We start from the raw sequence: 20281 nt of genomic DNA on the forward strand, positions 1-20281 counted from the left end.
TGTATAGTTAATAGTTTTGACCTGGCGAGCGACACTGTTCTCACAAAAACGCATCGCAGAGCCTTTACTCCGATCAAAGTGGCTAAGAGAACATGGATCAGTATGCATCTGTTCAGCTGACATCTTTGATGATAACCCCACCTTTCCGAATCAATCAAAATACATCTATGAGGATCCAGTAGAACGAGACTTGTTTTACTTCCCTGGCTTATAAAAAGGGTCGCTTATCTATCGCTGAAACCTACAAAAGAGAGATGCATGGTAAAATTATTTGTTATGCCTTATCGTTTGCCTCTCATGTGCTGTAATGTGTCTGAAATATAATTTGACTAAATCATCTAACGGAACTGATCGGTGTTCAATAGGATGTTAATTGATTTTAGAAGTCCTGCGTCTTTAAAGCGGTGAAGTTTGACTATCACATAGCAACTGAAGCGTTGTCCTGATGTTCTTCAGAGCATCCCCTCAAGTTAGGTCTGTAAAAATAACGTTTTCACATTTCATCAGATTGCTTACAGAACGGAAGGAGTCTAAGGACTGCTCAGATATCAGCAAACACGGGTGCTTAAATACTCGTGAGGGAAGTGATTTCTCATGAATATTGCTACCTGGCTTGATGAAGACTCAAGCTCTTGGAAGAACAGCTTTGGATACCTTCCCAATGAATAAGTGGGCAGGCGTTCAATACATATGAACCCCATGAGATGAAGACCGCATGTTGGAAAGTTAATCGAACATGATCGGTTTTCTTCAGTTTCCCCTCCAAGGGAAGCGATGCGCCTATCTTCTGCGCAGCCTTAGCTCAGTGTCATGGCAACACCCCCGCAAATAGTCAGTGAAAGGTGGGCTTTAGAAAAAGACTCCCTTGGTAACAGACCTTGTGGTTCTTCGTCTGCTCCCCCCCGAGCTTTTCCAGCCTTCCACGTGCCCACCAAACAAAGGGGGCTGGCTAGCGGCCACTTCATAATGCTTGTGGAGTGAGGCAAACCATCCCCTCCCTGCAGGCCAAGGAGCAATATAAGAATTTCCATATGCTTTCTCTTCATTTCTGGCTGGCTGGGGGTCGGGCTTGCAGAGGCTGCCGTCGCGGCTACTTCTGTTACCAATGGCATTCAGACTGACAGCTCTCCGGGCCAAACCCACAACTGTACTCGGGGGCTCCGGAACGAGACACGGGCAGGGGCGGCAACAGCCACCTCCACCCCACCCCGGCCGGGACACTCTCCTGGGTCCACCGCTGCCACTGAACGGAGAGGAGCGGAGCTGGGCGCCACCCGGCTGGAGGAGACACGTGCGTGTCCGCCGGCTTTGCGGTCCCGGGTCCAAATCGCCGCCTCTTCCCTTCGCCCTCTGCCCCCTGCGGCCGGGACAGGCATGGAAGTCCTCTCCAAAGCGCCTGGAGAGCAACAAAGCCCGGGCCAAAAAGGGGGAGCCGGAGCCAAGGGCAGCAGGACGAAGCGCCACCCCCGCGAGCCATTAGCTACCCCCTCCAAGGACTCGAGCTGCACGGAGAGGGGTGATCGCGCCGTAGGGAGGAAAGCCAGCCCCCAGCCCCTCAGGCTGACTTGGGCAGGGAGCGGAGGTCCAGCGGCCTTGCTCGGACCTAAAAACGGAGCGTGTGGGCTCAGCGCCGGGAGCGGCTCGGCCAAGGATGAGTCGGGCAAGCCGGCCGCCGGGGAGGGTAAAGCTAAGGCGCAGGCCGGCCCTGGCTGCCCAGGCAGGGAGGCTAACGAAGCGAGGGGCTGCAGCGCCGGCTCCCGTGAAAGCAGCAGCGCCGCGCCGGACACGGGCGGCTGCCCCGAATCCTCCTCCTCCTCCGCTCCCTCCCCGGTGCCGCGGGCAGGCGGCCCTTCCCCCAGAATGGACGACACCGCCACCGAGGGCAAAACCTCCTCGTCTTCCTTCGGCTACGAGAGCGACGAGGACGACGATGCGGCGGACTGCAAAGCCATCGGCTCGGCTGAGCCCCGGGCGGGGGGCCGGGGCGCTGCCGCCGCCGCCTACTGCAGCGAGCCCAGCCCTCGGCCGCCGGACGAGGCGCACTACATCAGCACGCACGAGATCCAGCTCAGCGAAGTGGACCACGACATGGACTTCGACTTGGGGCTGGCCTCCAGGTGGGACTTCGAAGACGACAACGTGATCTATTCCTTCGTGGACTACGCCTCCTTCGGGAGCAACGAGACGCTGGGGGAGACGCAGACGGAGGAGGACAATAGCTGCTCTCTCAGCACGGCGGCCAGCGACGCCCAGCACCAGCCGGGCAGCACGGACGCTCCCAGCAGCAGGGAGAGAGTCAGCATTAATTCGGAAAGCGATCCCCCCGGCCGGGGCAAACGCGCCAGCTCGGAAGAGAGCCAGCCCCAGCAGAACCCCAGCCCCAGGGGCGACAATCCCGCCGGCCAGCTTCTCCTATCAATCAAAGCCGCTTCCAGGGCTATAAATGAGCTTAGCAACCCGCCCGCAAAGCAAAACAGTATTGAGGCTGCCAAGCATGAAGGCGACATGAGCCTCCGTGTCTCCACAGCTCCCGAACGCGGTTCAAGTTTAAAACAAGACGCGATCCATGACCAGGCAAAAAAATTTATCGCCGTCCCGGCGCGCTTGCAAACCAGGTGTGGAGCCATAAGGGCAAAGGAAGTGGGGGGCTACTCGAGCGGTGCCTCCAGCGCGGTCAGCGAGTTGGACGATGCGGATAAAGAAGTCCGAAACCTGACGGCCCGAGCTTTCCGGAGCTTAGCTTACCCCTACTTGGACACCCTGAACTTCAGCTCCAGGGAGTCCTCCGCCTCCCTATCGGATCAGGCTCTCGGGATCAACCGATGGTCCACTTATTTAGACCTGAAGTGCGGCAGTCTTGGGCAAAAACCGGAGCAGAACCTGTTCAAGAGCAGCGCCGAGTCCAGCGGCTGGCACAGAAGCGCCGGCACAAAGACATCCAGCGACCAGTTCTACATCCGCTCCAATAAATCGCAGACTAAAGCCCTCGAGTTCGTGGTCAGCAAGCTCGATGGGGAGATAACCCACGTGGAGACGCCAGCTCACTTCGAAAAGCGGGTCCAGTCGGGCTCCCGGGTGGTAACTTTGCTGGAGACGTTGAATTTTAGCAGCAATATTCACGCTGCGGTCCCCAGACGATCCGAAAATGCTGCCGCTGGGTCCGGCTCCGGTTGCGCAGATGAGGCTGCAGACACACCGCCCAGGGAGCGGGGCCATGAGGCTGGCAAACAGAGCGGGCTGGCCGCGGCAGACGTCCCGGAGGGCCCCCATAATAAGTCGAAATTCGCCTCCAGCCTCCTCAAAAACGTCATCTCGAAGAAAATGCAGCGGGAGCACGAGTTCAAAATGGAGCGGGGGGAAATCACCGACACTTCCTACACCGGTCTGGCCGCTTCCCTGCCTTGCAAGGAGCAGGAGGGCTCCGCCAGGGAGAAGCTGAAAGACGGGGGCCTGCAGCGGCAGAGCTCCAGGTACTCCGAAGGCAGCTCCGACTACACGATCGTGACAGCGGAGGACCTGGGGGAGTTTTTTGACAGCAAGTCGCCCACCTCCAAGGCGTCCACCCCGCGCCTGGACCGACCCCTTTCGGAAACGCGCTTGGAGGATGCGTGCGAAATTAAGAAGAGTGCGGCGGAGGCCATCAAGGCGACCTTCCTCCGCAGCCAGCACAGCGCCTTCCGATCCTGGAAAGAGAAAGAGGCCGCCGAGAAGAAGAAAGAAGAACGGGCTCCCCTAGGGAAACTGAAGGCCTCTGCCAGATACGACGGGAGGGCCGACCTAGGCGAGATCTCCGCCAGCAAGGCCACTAAAATGTCCCGCCTGTTCGTCCCCAGCATTCAGCACACCGCCAGAGAAGCGCCGCCTGGCAAGCGGGTGACAAAGTACTCCACAGCCACCTGTGCGGCTCGGCTCCACACCCCCCTCCAGCCCAAAGCCCCCGAGATCAAGATCAGCCTGGGCAGCGTGCAGCCCGCCAAGGAGCCCCCCTTCAGCATCGCCAAGCTGCTCACCCCCAAGATCGCCGCGCACGCGCCCAGCTTTTTCAAGGCGGCGGAGCGGGAGGAGACCAGGGGCCAGCCGCAGAAGGCGTTCAAAGGCGAGGGCCTGGACAAGGTCCCGCAGTTCTTGGTGCGCGATATCCGCGAGAACAAGGCTAAAGTGCCAGGCCCCCTGCACCAGGTCAGAGACGTCCGGAAACTGATCAAAAGCTCCTACGGCCACGACTCGGCCGATAACAACAGCGACCGCAGCAGCGCGCTCTCCGACCAAGGCGGCGCGGAGCAGAGGCCCAGGCAGCTGGTCCTGGCAGGGATCCCCCGGGCGCTGTCCCCCATGGTGATCACCTGCCAGGCGGTCAGCAACAGCAGGGAGGACCGGAGGTCGGGCCAGGCCGCCGAGACGGGGGCCAAACTCCCAGCGGGCAAAGCGCTGCCTTCCACGCCCGAGGGGACGATCCTGGTGCACAGGACGTCGGGGCGGCTGCCGGTGGCCACCATCGCCCCCAACAAGAGCGACCCTCGCTTGCCCGCCGTGCTGCAGATCGTGTCCAAAGCCTCCGCCCCCTGGAGGCAGCAGCAGCAGCAGCAGCCGCCGCCCCAGCAGCAGCCGCCGCCGCCCCCCGTGCCCGCGGCGGCTGAGAAAGTCAAGGGAGCGGCGCCGGGAGCGGACGAGGAGCCGCGGGAGGAGGCCAAGGCGCCGCCCCCCAGCCGCAACGCGCTGGAGAAGCTGACGGCGGCGGTGCGCAGCATGGAGGAGCTGTACAGCTTCAGCAAGCACGAGTGGAAGCGCAAGAGCGACCCGCGGCCCATCACCGACAGCCACGTGCTCTCCCTCATCGCCAGCGAGGAGCGCGGCAGCCAAGCGGCCGCCGGCGACGAGAGGAGCGGGGCGCCGCCCGCCCCCGAGCGCCAGCCCCGCCCCGCCTCCGGCCCGAACCCGGACAAGGTCTCGGCCAAGGCGGCGGCGTTCGAGAGCCGGGCGCGGGAACGGCCCCGCCCCCTGCCCGGGCCCGCGGAGACGGCCGCCGACAGAGCCCCGGGCCCGCCGCTGCCGCGCAGCGTCTTCACCGTCAGCTCGGCGCCCAAGGCGGCGGCTGCCCCGGCCAAGCTCCCCGCCGACGCCTCCCCGCTCCGCGGCCTCAAGGGCCAGGCCGGGCCGGGGCCGCGCTCCCTGAAGCTCTCCCCGGCCGCCGGCGAAGGGAAGGGGGCGGGCGAGGCCGAGAAGGGGGCGAGGCCGGCGGCGGCCGGGCCCGACTGCGGGAACTACCTGGCCCTGCCGCTCAAGGAGCCGCCGGCCGCGGGAGGAGGAGGAGGAGGAGGCGGCCGCCCAGCCCCGCTCTCGGCCGCCGCGGCCGCCACCGCCCTGCAGCCCTTCAGCGCCGCCAAGAGCCAGGGCAGCCCCAGCCCCAAGCCGCCGCCGCCGGGCCCCGCCGCCCCGCCTGCGGCCGCCGAGCTCCACGCGGCCGCCCCGGAGCTGCCGTCAGCCACCATCTACCACCAGCCGCTGCCCATCGCCGCCCTGCACGGCGCGCAGCCCCCGCCGCTCCTCTGCTTCTCGCCGCCCTCGGCCGCCGAGCCCTTCCCGCAGACGCAGCGCAAGGTGCTGCTGGACCTGAGCACCGGCCAGTACTACCTGGTGGACGCGCCCGTGCAGCAGCCCCTCAAGAGGAGGCTCTTTGACCCCGAGACCGGCCAGTACGTGGAGGTGCCCATGCCCCAGCAGCCGCCGGTGGCCCCGATGCCGCTCCCCATCTCCCCCTTAGCGCTCAGCCCGGGGGCTTATGGGGCCACCTACATGATCTACCCTGGCTTCCTGCCTACCGCTATGCTGCCAGCTAATGCCCTGCAGACCCAGCTCTCCCACCCGGGCAGCGACATCAGCGCCCCCGCCGAGACCAGCAGCCCCGGGGCAGCGGCACTCGGGGGAGGAGAGGCAGTTTTTGTGGAAAGTCCTTATTATATCGCCACGGGTAAATCCCAGTCAGCAGCCGCCGCTGCCCAGCTCAGAGGGGCGGAGGGGAAGCCGGTCATCAGCATCACGTCGCAGCAGATGGGGCCAAGGATAATTGCCCCCCCCTCCTTTGATGGTACCACCATGAGGTTCGTGGTGGAGCACCGATGATGACAAACCAAAGGGGCTGCTGGTGAGTTGGTTTGTGCTTTTAAAAATCCATGTGGTAAGAGCAATTGGTGTCAAAATTAAGTGTAAGTAGGTATAATAAAATAATCTCAAAGCTGGGTAAACATTCAAACTCTTCTTAGGAATTGTGCTAATGTCCCCAAAAATTTTTTTTAAATGCCTGTCACTGGGCACTATCTAGGGTACACACACACAAGTGAGAAAAAATGCTGTTTGTAAGGATCTTTATTTATCTTCCCTGGATGGGCTGGCTTGTTTAGTAAGTAGTACACACCACAGACTAGAGTTTATTATGGGGAACAGTCCCATTGACTACATTGGACTAATTTCATTAATAAGCATTACACTTAGTAGTAGTTCACACTACATTACAAAGTTAATGTAAATATTAAGAAATAGACTTTGGGATTGGTGGTGGTTGGCTCTAGAAAGTAACAGAAGAACAGTTGGGAATCTTTACTTTAGGAAGAATATGTGTGGCAGCTGTGCACAGTGCTCTTGTCAATCTTAGTAACAAATCTTCAACGTTTTAGATTTAGCCCTCATTTACTGTCTGCTTTGTTTAGTCCCACACTTGTTTGTAATTTTTTCTTTTCCATATTTTGTGTTGTCTTTTTGGTGTCATAATCAATGGGAATACAAAAAATTACAAGAACTCTATAATTAACCTCCAGTTGACTAAAACCTTCCTTCAGTTAGGTGCCTTATACATTCAGCATTCCTTACCTTGTTTGTTATCTACATTGTTTGTTTGTTCCTTACCAACATAGTTTGTAAATCATTATTTTATTCTACATTTAATTGAATTATTTTCATTGTTCATTACTGGATTCATGGAGAGGTGGCCACACATCAGTTGGGTAGATTCACAATCCATTGTTTAGATTGAGTTATCCAATTCTAATCTAGCTAATCCTAGACAGAATTTTTCATCTGGACACATGGGAAAATTGTACACATCTTTTGCTTTCCCTTGTTTCCCCTCATACAGTTTAGAAAAGATCTCATGTGGATTGTGGAGAGTAACATATTCCTTAGATTACAGTGTGGATATCTTAGTTCTTTTTAAGAAATAGTTCATTTTAATATATACTGTATTAGGAGTATGCTATTGTAATTGTAACAACTGTACAAAAGAAAAGAATACATTTTTCAAACACTTTATCACTCTGGGAAGCGACATTCACCTTTTTCTCATGCTGTTTTTGTCTAACTTTTAATGGGTTATTCTACCATTTTTTTCAGTTATCTAAGCAAATGTTTCTGACTGAAGGATATACTTTGAGCACAGCAGTCCATATATCCCTTAATGATGCAAATATTGCCTCCATTTCCCTTTTGCATCACAATGAACATTTATTCCTGTGAGTCCAAAATGAAAGATACATTTTGTTTTACTAATATTTTGGTCAGATGATGTATGGCACTACGTTTGGTACATAAAATAATTCAGCAGTTTACAGCAACTCACTGTAACTCAAATTCTCTATAATCAAAAGAATGCTGTTAAACTGGTTAGGCCTAAAATTTCATCTAGTTGATTATTCTTCTAAAATGGGAAGAAATGTATCTATATTTAAGGATGTGAAACTGAGGTAAACATCAGACAGATGATACAGCATGAAATACATTTTTCTCAACCCCTGAGAAAAATAAAACAAAAAAAAAAAACGTTAAACAAATAGTTTTATTACTTAGTTACATACCACAGACTTCAGTTCGTCTTTGATCACCTACATTATTTTCAGCGTAAAAATTGAGACAACATTGCAACCACAAACTATTGCCCTGTTCTCCTTTCTCTGTGTTGACCTTGACCTTATCTACAGGACAGATGTGAATGTGTGAATAATCCACACCCCTGAGTGACGTAAATTATACCTACCGAAGTGCCATGTAGCTAGTGCTATGACCGTGGGAGAGCTCTCTCCTGTCAGCTTAGACTGGTGTCTCCACCCTAAGCTCTACAGCGGTGCAGCTGTTAAGTGCAGTAGTGTAAATGTTGCCTCATTTTCCACCTCCCTGTTTTTTCATTGTCTCTCCTGCCATCCTCCTTTCTTTGTGTATCTTTCCCTGCATCTTTATATATAACTTCCTCCATTTCTGCCTCTTTCTCTTTTTTCATTTTTTTCTACTCTCTATCTCTTACTTTCCTTTCTGTTTTATGTGTGACTATTTTGTTTATTGTTCAGTTTTTGCCGCCCCCCCTCCCCCCCAGGACAGCAGACATAGTAGCAGTGCGCTAAATAGGTCTGCACCTGAAACCTGCTAACTAGGAGTGCTCATTGCTAATTAATTTCACTCTGCATCCAGTTCCATCTGTAAAGTGCATGAGTGTAGAACTTCTTTGCATAGTCTAAAGTAGATTGAAATAACTGCCATATCTCATGGGCTAGCCATGGATTTTCAAGAGTTTGAAACCACATTTTCTTTTTATTTTCTCTTCTCACAAAGAAATAACATAATGTACTAACCTAATGTATGAGTGTTCTTGATTCCTTCCCTTCCCCTTTTCCATTCCCTATTTTCCTCTTTTTCCCCTAGCTCTTTCTCTTCATCTTGTATCCCATCTCTCCCTCTCCCTGCTAGCTTATCATTTTCCTTCCTCAGATCCTCCTTTGCTAATTGTATCACTGTGCCTAGGACTGATCGATCTCAGGCCAGTGTGACCTAACTCACTTCATCTTGTTTCTTTATATGTTGCGATTGGTGGTGATTGTCTTATGTTAGGGCCTGATCTTGTAAACATTTGTTCCTGTTGTTGTTCTAACTACTGTGAGTAGTTCTATTAACTTCAATATGAGTAGACTTGGTGGCAAGTGTTTGCTTGCAATATTGGGCCCTTAGTCGTCTATCTGGTTTAAAGTACAACCTTGCTGGATGTTTTTTAGATTCTTAGCATACAGCATATGTTAAGGAATACACTGTTTTATCCCTGAGAAATAGCCTGCTATTTCTCCCCCTGAAAATGGACAACCGTTCTTGTGAGCTTGCTGGTAAAATAGTTCTTAGTTGTTATGGTTCCTGTATTGCTACAGCAGCAGTTAGCTGCCTGTTTCCCTGGCATCAGTTATGCTGGTGCATATACAAATAGTTATCTCCTTTGAATCTATATTCATCTCCTTTGAAATACATGGTGAGTGGGAGAGCATGTTTGCCACATAGAAAAGAATTATGTTGGAAGGAAAGCCATTTTGTTCCTGTGAGATTATCATGAACAAAAGAAGCCCCGGTCCTGCAATGAACTTGTTAGGGGTGGACGCCATGCGCCTGCATGAGCTCATGGGGTTCTGGCTGCTTGCATGGAGTTCGTTGCTGGATTAGACCCTTAGATTGAAAGAAAAATAAAAACTGTAATGAAAGACTGGAAATGTGTTTTTAGGCCATGTAAACATTTACATTTTCTATTCTGGGAGGGTTATAACTTGGTTATATATATTTGCTGTGAGTTGAAACCTGGCTTATAACTGTTCAGGCTATAAGTGAGTTGTATTACAAATAATTGTTTTGAAAAGTTTAAAATGTGTGTTCCTATTATATTTATTCACATGCCCAGATTGGAGCAACTTATTGTTATAAGAGTAGATGACGTGTATTCTTATGGTGAGAAATGCTCTAAATCAAAGCTCAGCAATTCTGATATTCTAATTGTGCAAACACAAACACTCATCTTAAATGTTTTTTTCCATCTAAGTGAGCACTTTTAATTACCAAATGAAATGGTCACATTTTTAAAAATCAGTCTTTAATTATGAACTGTTCTAGCACATGATGATACACTTTATTAAGCCTAAGAAGTCAACCTACATTTAAAAATTCTGCATTTAGAATTTAATCATCTAAGGTGCATGATCTAGCCCTGATATAGCAAAGCCGTGAGACCACAATTCAGCAAAGCACTGAATCTTCTAGACACTATTATTTGATATCAGCAACAGATTAAGAAATTGGCAGTAACATTATTGTAATATTGAAATGTTATTTATTGTTCTGTAATAATATAGAATGCTTAAAATAGTAATTAATGTAAGAATTTCAAATGTAAATCTGTACAATATTTTAAGAACTTAATTTCTTTCATTGGTGTATTTTTACAGGTACAAGGAAGAAGAATTATCCTCCTTTTAATCTGAAACTTGGTAACACTAAGCATTCATCCTTAAAACTGCTTCCACAGTTTTCTCATTTTTTGCTTCATACAAAACAAGTGTGTAAGTTTCTTGCTTTCTCCTAAATACCCCCACTTTTGGCATATATATACATTTAATTATGCAGAGCAGGCTGAATTATTGCATTATTTTCTGTAAAATTGTTCCTTTTTATACTGAAGTCAAGCAAACTTTATACATGGCCTCTACGCTTATGGCTAAGTGAAAATACTAAAATTGTTCACATACTTCCATTTCTTTTACCTTTTTTTTTTTAAAAAAAAATTAAATTACTGAGGGGTGTTAGTACTACTCCACTGTTTGTAAAAACAAGTGTGTAAATATGACACAATTTAAGTTTGGATCAAAATATATCTTCTTACAGGTACTCAGAAAGAATACCTAATGCAGCCATATAATTTACAAAACAGAGGCCTTAAATCTTCTCCCATTGAAGTCAATGGGAATCTTTTCATAGACTTCAGTGGGAGCAGGATCAGGCCCTTAGTTTATAACATTATAGGTATGCACCTTTTTGAATATCAATGATAGTGATACGTAGTGTTTAGTTTATCGTTAGTGTGTATTTTTGGCATGGTTTCAAACATGGTTGTGAAAATATCAGGAAACTTGTTTTGACTGCTGTCATTTTCTATTTGCTCTTTTGTACTGTGTTTGACATCATAAGATGCCTTACTCATGGCAGTGTTTAAATACTAGGTAGCCAGAAATTGGTTGTAATCTTTTTAGACCCCAATTTAAAGGAGAGGATAGCATTTATTTTTCTTTAAGACTGCAGTCTTTTGTTAAAACATTTTAATGTTGTTCAACATTTATTTAATGTCAGTGATCCACACACCAAAGGAACTTTGTAATGTTATGTATTCATTGTTGTTTTCCTTTGTGTCTGTTATATGACATAGTTATCTGAGGCCCAAATGAACAATATGTGTGTTTGCTTAAGAAATTATTTCTTTCTGAAGGGGGGAAAAAGATACAATATATGGCTAGTCAGAACAGGACATGTATGGGCCTGTTATAACTCAGCTGAAGCTGATGGAGTTATACCAATGATTAACCTGATGGCAGATCTAAATTACAGTTGATTTTAATTAATGACCTGCTTGTGCATTGATTGCCCTCCCAAAGTTCCCATTCAAATCAATGGGAAAGCAGGGAATGCAAGACCAGGCCTATAGTATTTAATTTAAAACTCTCTCAAGGGCATAACATGCCATTGATACCATTTTTTAAAAGTAGGAAAAAGGTGGTGTGTATATAGAGTTTATCCAGATACACAGTTTCTCTTATGGGTTTGTCCTCATTTTACAGACAGTCTTCCTCTTTAATTGTAAACAACTGCTAATCTGTACCTGGTCTTGATTTGTATGTGCAAGAAAAATAATACTTTGGTTTTTTAGTAAAGTGCTGTTCTGTTAAGGGGATATGATAGAAATTTAAACCAGAACACACACATTTTGTAGGGGACAACCTTAGCTCTGCCATGTTGAACTACATACACACTGGTTTCAGTTGCTGGTCAATAATATTCTTAGATTCCAGAGTTTTGGTACATTTAAGTCCTAAAATGTTCATAAATCATGGGAAAATGATGATTTCTTTAGAAAATGTGTGGCTGAGGAGCCCCAAAACCTATTTTAAGAGCAAATAAACTTTCAATTTATTTAGAATACGAACAGGAACTTTACAACAAAACAAAATTGCTCTTTTGTGTTGCTAAATTGTCTCCTTTTAAAGGTAATTGTTATCTTTATCTATTTTATTTTTAGAAATCTCTTTTGTATCAGGTCCAGTTCTAAAATATTCATGGCTAGTTAGTTAAATTGGTTATAGTTCTAAAAATCTGTCCTTATATGAATGATATGAAGTAGACTCTTGCTTTACTAAGTGTTTAGTAAGAACTAAAGTGTAACTTTAAAATATCGGAAAGACTTGAGACTCCCCAAGTGTAAGAAAAAGCAAACTTTTCTTTCTGAGGGCATTTCTATGTGAACCTTTAGTTTGTGTCAAGCTGAGAAATCTACCTTGTGCTAGCCCATCCCACACAAAGTGTTCATGTGGAGACTGGAACTTTTAGTCAACAGCAACTTTGTGCTGCTCTTTGATCTAACCTATTTTGAAGTAGGAGTAGATCAAAGCGCAATAAGGAACTTTTAGTGTTTGTATAGACAAGCCCTCGGATGAGATGTGTTTGAGTTCTTCAGTGTAGTAAAGAAAAGATATTCAGTTTTGAATACTTAAAAATGTAACCATTTAAAAGAATTTTGACAGGATGTCTAAATTCAAAAAGTCAGATCTTGCATTCTTTACACAGTCCTTTCGTGAGTAAAACTCCCATTAATTTCAAAGGGTTTTTCCCAAAGTAAGGACAAATAACCCAATCTTGCTCCCTTTGAAGTCAGCAGCTAAACTGCTATTGACTTCAATGGTAATAGGATCAGGCTATAAGTAAGGAATGTGTGATTTTTCCCTAAATTCATTTAAAATCATTTGACCCATTTTTATATAAAATGTTTTCCGTATTTAAACATACTACGGTTGAATTTGATCAGTGGAGGAAACCTGTTAATAATATAATATATTTAAATGTATTTAATACCCATCTTTTTTATTTATGACTTTCTGCAGAAGAAAATATCTGGAGCTTTCTGACTATGCAAGCTTGGGAAGGCTGTGACTTTTGGCTCTGTAAAACATTGACCTATCTTAGAAGAAAGGTCTGCCTCCCATTGAAGCCCTAATAAAATAAAATCTAACAGCTCAGTTGCCAAAAATTGTGGAGCTGACAGAAAGCTGGAAAGCTCATGCAGATAAACTTGCCTCCCAGAATGCCTGATTCTTGCTTTGTGTAACCCTCCTCCATCCCAACCACCTGTGGCCCTTCAGTGAATTGAAATTATTCCAGCTGTAGGTCAAAGTAGCTGCACTTCTCAGGCTTTGGAGTCTTTTCCTCTAATGGCCTACTGATATATAATGTAACCTTAATTTATGGTTTGGTGACTGAGCCACCGTAGTACATGTTTTAAGCTTTAAAAGTGACTGGTGTTCTGAACATATTTTGTTTAATTGCTGGGCTCTTCATTCTTTTCTGTAGTTCACAGGTTCATTTGTGAAACCAGCCAACAAGAGCTATGACTCTGCATGGCCTAATTGCTATACAGCAATGGTTCTTGCGCTACAGTCCATGGATCACAAACGGTCTCTAGAGCATGATGTTTTTAAATTTAACAATGGGGGATTGGGAGGAAAGATGCAATGAGAAGATCTCTCTCTTACAAGCTGGTCCATAGAATGAAAATTGCATCCCTGCCATACAGTATATGGAAATTGGACTCCTGAAAATGTGGTTGAGGATTCCATTGAACTTGCTCAGGGATTCTCCTAGGAGTGATTTCTTTCAAGTTAAGGAGATGATTAGGCCCCTGGTGACATGAGCAATTCGCTCTGGCTGACTTTAAGAATGGATCTTTAAGCCTAGGACGAGCTCAAATGCAAAACTTCTTCTCCAAGTTAATTCCCTGGAGAATTCACTCCTTTTAAAATGCATGGGGAAGTGATCTCCCTGGTTCTTGGGGAAACTAGCAATTTACTGGGCAGAGACTTAGGCTCTGTAGTGTAGACTTGCCCAATGTTGGCATAGTTATGTTGACATAGTCCCCTGGTGTAGAGACAGAGAGAGTTTTTCGATTGGTGTAGGAACACCACCTCCCTGAATGACATTAGCTGAGTTGTCAGAAGCCTTCTCCTGTCAACATAGCTGTGTCTCCTATGGGGGTTTTGCTGGCTCAGGGGTGTGGGTTTTTTTCACACCCCTGACTGACACAGCTATCCCGACATAACTTTTAAGTATAGACCTGGCCTTTGACTGTCATTCAGCTGTGTGCTCTAACACTCCACAGAGCTTGAGTTGTTCCAAACACAAGTGTCATGGATAGGCTGCGATAACACTCAAAGCACAGCACAGTGACTTATCATTAAGGTAGGAATAGAGAATCTGAATTACTAGGACTGGTATGTGTGCAGGTGTTTGGGATTTACTGGTCTATGTAGTATTCCTGAAGCATCCTCAGTGAAATCCCCTTATTTCCTTATATGAAATGAAAGTCAGAGACCCTACTCTGGAGAAGAGTGTGGTATAGTTAATGTCTATTGAGATGTTCTGCAGCTGTTGAAGAGAGTACATTTCCACAGAAGAAGAATTAAATTTAGGAAGCATAGAACCCAGGAGGTTCACAGTGCTTTTATGGACTAGAAGGCACATATGCTGCTTTCACCTAGTTTGAGCCCTAAAATCCCCATTGTGATCATTACTAGTGATATAATAAAGGCAGTACAGGATTAGATGGTTGTGTCCAAATCACTTTGGGTCATGCCTTGCATTCTTTACTCCAGCAAAATTGCCAGTGAAGTCAACGGGAATATTGAGTGAATAAGAACCTAAACTTCTTTATGTAAACATTTGGAGACTAATATAAACATTTTTAAAATGACCTTTCTCAGAGTTAAAGACAAACAAAAACCCCTGCTTACATGTTTTATTTTAATACATTTTTCTATTTCAGTGTTTGTCACATTTAAGGAAAATCCTAAGATTTAATTTAGTTGTTTTGTTTCTGTTGGTAGGGTATAAAATATATAAGATCAGCAACAATTGTCTTTAAGTACACGTGAGGTTTTATTTCACCAGAATTTATTTGTTTGCAGGCACAAATTGAAATTATCCTCAGGATGAAATGCACTGCAAGCATACAGATAGTGAGTGATTTAACTTATGCTGTTCTCATTTACCTGCATCATTGTGGAAATCAGGTGAAAGAAATAACTTTTTAACACTTAAAGAACACTGAAGTGCACAATTAGAATATGTAAAGTTCATCCCTGTCTTCCTCAATAATTTTGCCTAGATTTATAAGCTTTACATTTTATAAAGGTTTTGCTTTCCTGTTCAAGTGCCTCTTAAAGAAAATGAATGCCTCTTTGCTGTTTTCATGAATGATAATGATAAAAGTCTATATATGTTACAAATAGGATTTCTGTGTTATATGAAAAAGACAGTACTTCAGACTGCAGGACAGTATAGATACCAAAGTAGATTGACATAGTCACATAAATACTGGGTACATCCACTATAATACTAGCATCTGCATTTAAAAATATTAGTGCCATCATACCTTTTCCTATAACGGTGCTCATAGCGAAGTTTCACATTACAGTTTACAAGATACAGGTTTGCACACACACACTCTCAGGGTTTACAGTTTTGCCCAGTGTACTTGAAAGAAAAAAAGGTGCCCTGTATTTCAACATGTATTGTTGGAAAAAATATTTGTAGTAATTGTTTTTGTTAAACTGCCTATAAAAATGAAAGCAATAACAATCAACAATTATCTGTTTTCTCAGGGGAAATCTCTTCAGTAGAATGTTTGACATTAGGATTGAAACAGTGTTTGCTTAATTTTGTCTGTTAGTACTAAATAGACTTCATGTTTGCATAAAGGGGTCAGTTATGTGAAGTGTTGAACACTTTGGCTCCGATCCAGCAAAGCACTTGAGTGTGTGTCTTATCTTTAAGCACTTGAGCAGTTCCATTGACTTCAGTGAAACCACTAACATGTTTGAAGTTAAGCATGTGCTTCAGTGCTTTGCCCAGTCGAGGCCAGAACACTCAGCATCCTGCAAGATGGAGCCCCAGATCCTTAACATGATGTGTATACAAATAATGCCTCTGGCTTGAGTCTAACATGAAATATGCAGGCATACATTGCTGCAAAGCTAGAAAAATCTGTAATATGGTGTTTATGCATGCATACCCCATGGTGAATTTGTCAAGCTAATGTGGTCATGGGTAACCACATATCTTGGATTAGAATCAAGCCCTCTGTGCCAGGGTTCACAAGCTGCTAGTATTATATGTTTCATATTGTGGTCATAGTACCTTATGGGTGAAATTCACCCCTTTGTAGAGAGTCAGCACAGAACCCATGCACCACTCAAGTTCCATGTAAGCCCTATGGGCCTGATCTAAAGCCCTCTGAAGTCAAAATGAAGACTCCTGTAGATGTCAGTGGATTTTGAATCAAGTCCTGCTGGAAGGCTTAAATGGGACTCAAGATACATAGATCTTGTGTTAATCTGCAGCGGGGGGTGAGTTTCACTTTTTTAGAATTATTGATGCATATTATTCACTTTAGTGAATGATTTTAAAAGTATATTTATGGGTTGTGTATTTATTCCTGTCTGCATTCAAAAATGAATTTACTATCTATTGGTGATGGCCAAAGTGTCATTCCTTTTTCTTAGAGATTACCGCAAGCTTGCGGCTACCTGAGAATGCATACAGTACTTTAAAACCTGCTTGCTGTTGAAGATGATCCTTTTTTATTTTTTATTTTTTTTTGTGGGGTGTGGGTGGAGCATCAGTATTAAGATATTTTAACAGCGCAAATATGAAGTAAAGTCAATGATTGTCAAAGAGAATGTGAGTGGTATGTTTGATTAGAGCACTGTGGGTTACATTGTAAATGATACCGGCAGAGTTTTGTGAAGGTTTTGTAATGATAATGGATTATTGCCAGTGGAAAAAGAGAAGATATATAAATGGAGAGAATTTGACTCTTTAAATTGCTTTCAACCTAGACAACATTATGGCAAGTTCCTAGCTGAAGTCTGAAGTTGATTACATTACAGAATGCTGTGAGCTTGGGATTTAAGGACAAAAAATACAGCAAAATTGCTCTGAGAATTGCACTAACTGTGTGTTGCACAAGGATAAAATTTAATTAGATGCAAATCATGTGAGAAGGGACTGTTTGAAACCTTTGAATACCAAAGTTTGTAACTCATTGACAAGCATTTGCATCATGGTTTTTTGAATGTTACGACAAATGAAATGTATTTTTCAGTAAAAGACACATTGCAAACAAGCATAAACTGTTTGACCTTGTTTTTGTCCATAAAAATGCAATGATGTTATTTAACATGTAAAATACCAAATAACAGAAGGAAAGTTTATACTGTGTAGCAAGCTCAAAATGTACACCCACACATTCAAAAGCAAATTCAGAACATGATTTTCCTGTCCGAACTCTTCAGTCATTTGAATTAGGGTGTGACTTCACTGTATTAGTTCTCATATTGTGGTTCGTGGGCCACCAGCTGTCTACTTCCCATGTCAACCACAGACTCGGGTATTTTGAGAGTCATATAATTATTGGGGGTATCGGGGAGGTGGGCTCTATTGAAAGGATCATTCTCTTATGAAGTGATTTGCAGGATATATAGGAGAAAATCTGCTTTATAGCAAAGGATCCAGCTTTCCCTATGGACCCGATTCTGCAAGATGCCATTTCTTCCCAGTCTGAGATTCCTTCTGCATTGAAAAAATGTTTTTGTATGGAAAGGATATTTGGTGGGAACAGTAATATTTGGGGCCAGTGATTTTCTATCTAGCCTCACTGACTTTAGAACGGATGTAAGTGATATAAGTCAGGGCAGAATTTGGTCTTTTGAGGCATTTTCTTGGTTTTTGATGTTTAGGATATAAATCAAGTAGAAAATACTGTGGCTTTTATGTATATATGTAATCAGGAGACTAAGAAGGGGCACATCCCTGGTCCCTGTTGAAGTCAATAGCAAAACTCCAATTTACTGCCATTGTGGCTGATCAGGTCTTAAGATAAACTGCTCTATTATAATAGAGTAGGAAAAACACTGACTGACCGCATAAGAAAATCTCTGCCTAGGTTTCCACAGAGCCAACCCAATAAGGTCCTTATCCTGTACCATTAATGTCAGTGGGAACTTTGCCATTGACTTAAATATATACCGGATCAGGCCCTAAATGAGCAGTGAAAAGGCTCTATTTTCTCCTGGGCATCTCAGGACATCTGAGACTCATGCTGTACATCATCAGGAGCCTGATTCAGCTCCCACTGAAGTCAGTGGGCATTTTCCCATTAACTTTCTGGGGCAGGAGATTGAGCTTTAAAGCTGTGTCTACACTGCAATTAAAAATCTGTGGTTTGCCCACGTGGGGCTCAGGCTAAGAAGTTATTTAATTGCGGTGTAGACATTCTGGCTTGGGCTGGAGTCCAGGCTCTGGGATCCAGAGAGCTGGGAGGATCCCAGAGCTCAGGCTGCAGGCCAAGCCCAAATTTCTACACCACAATTAAACCCCTTTATCCCATACCCCTTAGCCCAAGTCAGCTAGCATAGGCTAGCCACAGGGGTCTAATTGCACTGTAGACACACCCAAAATGATCAAAGTCCTCCTTTAAAGATGCTAGAATGTATGATATGCTCTATGGACCCCGTCCTGTGAGGAGTATGTTGGTTTTAATGGACATTCAGGGCACTGGGCACCTTGCAAATTTTGGGGCTTTGTGCATGTTCATGTTTAGCATGCTACATCACCCTTTGTCATGGAGCTATGCTACTCTTCTTTAAACATTTGCCTTTATGGGAGCTTGTGAAGTACCCATGCTTCCTGTCTTGAACTTTTTAAAAACGGATGGGCCTGATGGTCTTCTCCCACCTGTTTTATACCTGTGTAACTTCATTGACATCTACAGAGTTAAACTAGCTGGAAAAGAAATCAGGCCCAAACCTGTTTTTACACATATCAAATAAATTGGGTCTGAATGAGTGTGTGATTGAACAGATGGCAGGCATGTACAGAAGTAGAATGGGGGAGAGTAAGGGACAAAAATTGTGCCTATTTCTACCAAAGGAAAAGCAGCCCATTTGAAAAAAAAAATCCCCGCCTCCCCCACAAATGTCTTTCCTTACCTGATAAATGAAGTATGTTTTGAATTGAGAGAGCAAGAGACAAGATGATGGCCACCTGGCTTTATGCAGGTCACACAGAAGCATATGGTAAATTTAAACAGTTATTAGAAAGTTAGCAATGGAGTTTTAGAAGGTTGCTTTCTCAAGTCGTTTCAGATTAACCATACTACAGTTGAAAAGCAAGTGATTAAAAAACCTCCCCAACCCCGCCCCTAATCCCTTAAATTGTTCTTGATTAAATTTGACATGATTATGGATATCACAAAAGCCATGTCAATTTACCTCTCCACAACATATCCTCTGTGAATACACAGATTAGTGAAGTTCATAATTCTTTTCCAGACGCTCTCTTTGTTGTTGCAGTTGTCTAATGTCGGGCCATGATCACAAGCCATATTGGTTTGCTGGAATATAGTGGTATTGCTTGAATTATCGGTGGGCAAAATCTTCTGCTATTCCCTTGTGTTCATTATATCCCAAAGAAAGCCTGTTTTCCAGTATTGCCAACCCAAAATGTTTAAAAAATCACAAGTCAGGAACCAAAAAAAAAATTAGATTAGTTTAAAAATCATGATACTTTAAAATAAAAAAGTTTCTTTTAATTTTCCTTTTTGTTTTGAGTTTTTAGGATGCACATAGGTCATATTTTTCAAGCTTTTCTTTCAACCATGTGGGCTAGAAACTATTGTTTTAATGAAAGCTGATATTCTCACCTACTCAGTTGTTTCCAAGATCTGGGCATTTGTCAAACACCAAATATTACAAGACACAGTAAAATCATGGAAGATGACAACACTGCTACCCCCCTGCTTGATTCAAATGACCTAAAACTTACTCCTTCCACAAAGCTCACTAATACTAACCTAAAAAGTGTTGTCACCTCCCACATTGAACAAGAAAAAATGGTTCAGTCAAAGACAGAGCCATTTACCTCAGCTTTGCTGTCATCTTAGATTTTAAACTGTTCAGGGCAGAGACCATATAGTCCTTTGTGCCTCTTACAGAAGCATTCAGCACATGATTAACATTTAACAAACAACACACTATAATCATAAGGCTGGAAGGGACCTTGAGAGGTCATCTAGTCCAGTCCCCTGCACTCATGGCAGGACTAAGTAATATCTAGCCCATCCCTGACAGGTGTTTGTCTAACCTGCTCTTAAAAATCTCCAATGATGCAGATTCCA

General features: G+C 44.9%; 1 protein-coding gene across 1 annotated transcript; it reads left to right on the top strand.

Annotated features, from left to right (window-relative positions):
- Window positions 1-470: 470 nt before the first annotated feature.
- On the top strand, window positions 471-17518 carry CUNH4orf54 (chromosome unknown C4orf54 homolog). Its single transcript, XM_067553742.1, is given in 5 exon segments — window positions 471-1070; window positions 1072-6142; window positions 10236-10349; window positions 15012-15116; window positions 16944-17518. Coding segments are annotated over 2 exon segments (5088 nt in total). The 5' UTR covers window positions 471-1031; the 3' UTR covers window positions 6121-6142; window positions 10236-10349; window positions 15012-15116; window positions 16944-17518.
- Window positions 17519-20281: the final 2763 nt, after the last annotated feature.

The sequence above is a fragment of the Emydura macquarii genome, unplaced genomic scaffold (assembly GCF_026122565.2).
Source record: "Emydura macquarii macquarii isolate MOO-44397 ecotype Brisbane River unplaced genomic scaffold, CSIRO-AGI_Emac_v2 contig_302, whole genome shotgun sequence".
Classification (NCBI taxonomy): Eukaryota; Metazoa; Chordata; order Testudines; family Chelidae; genus Emydura; species Emydura macquarii.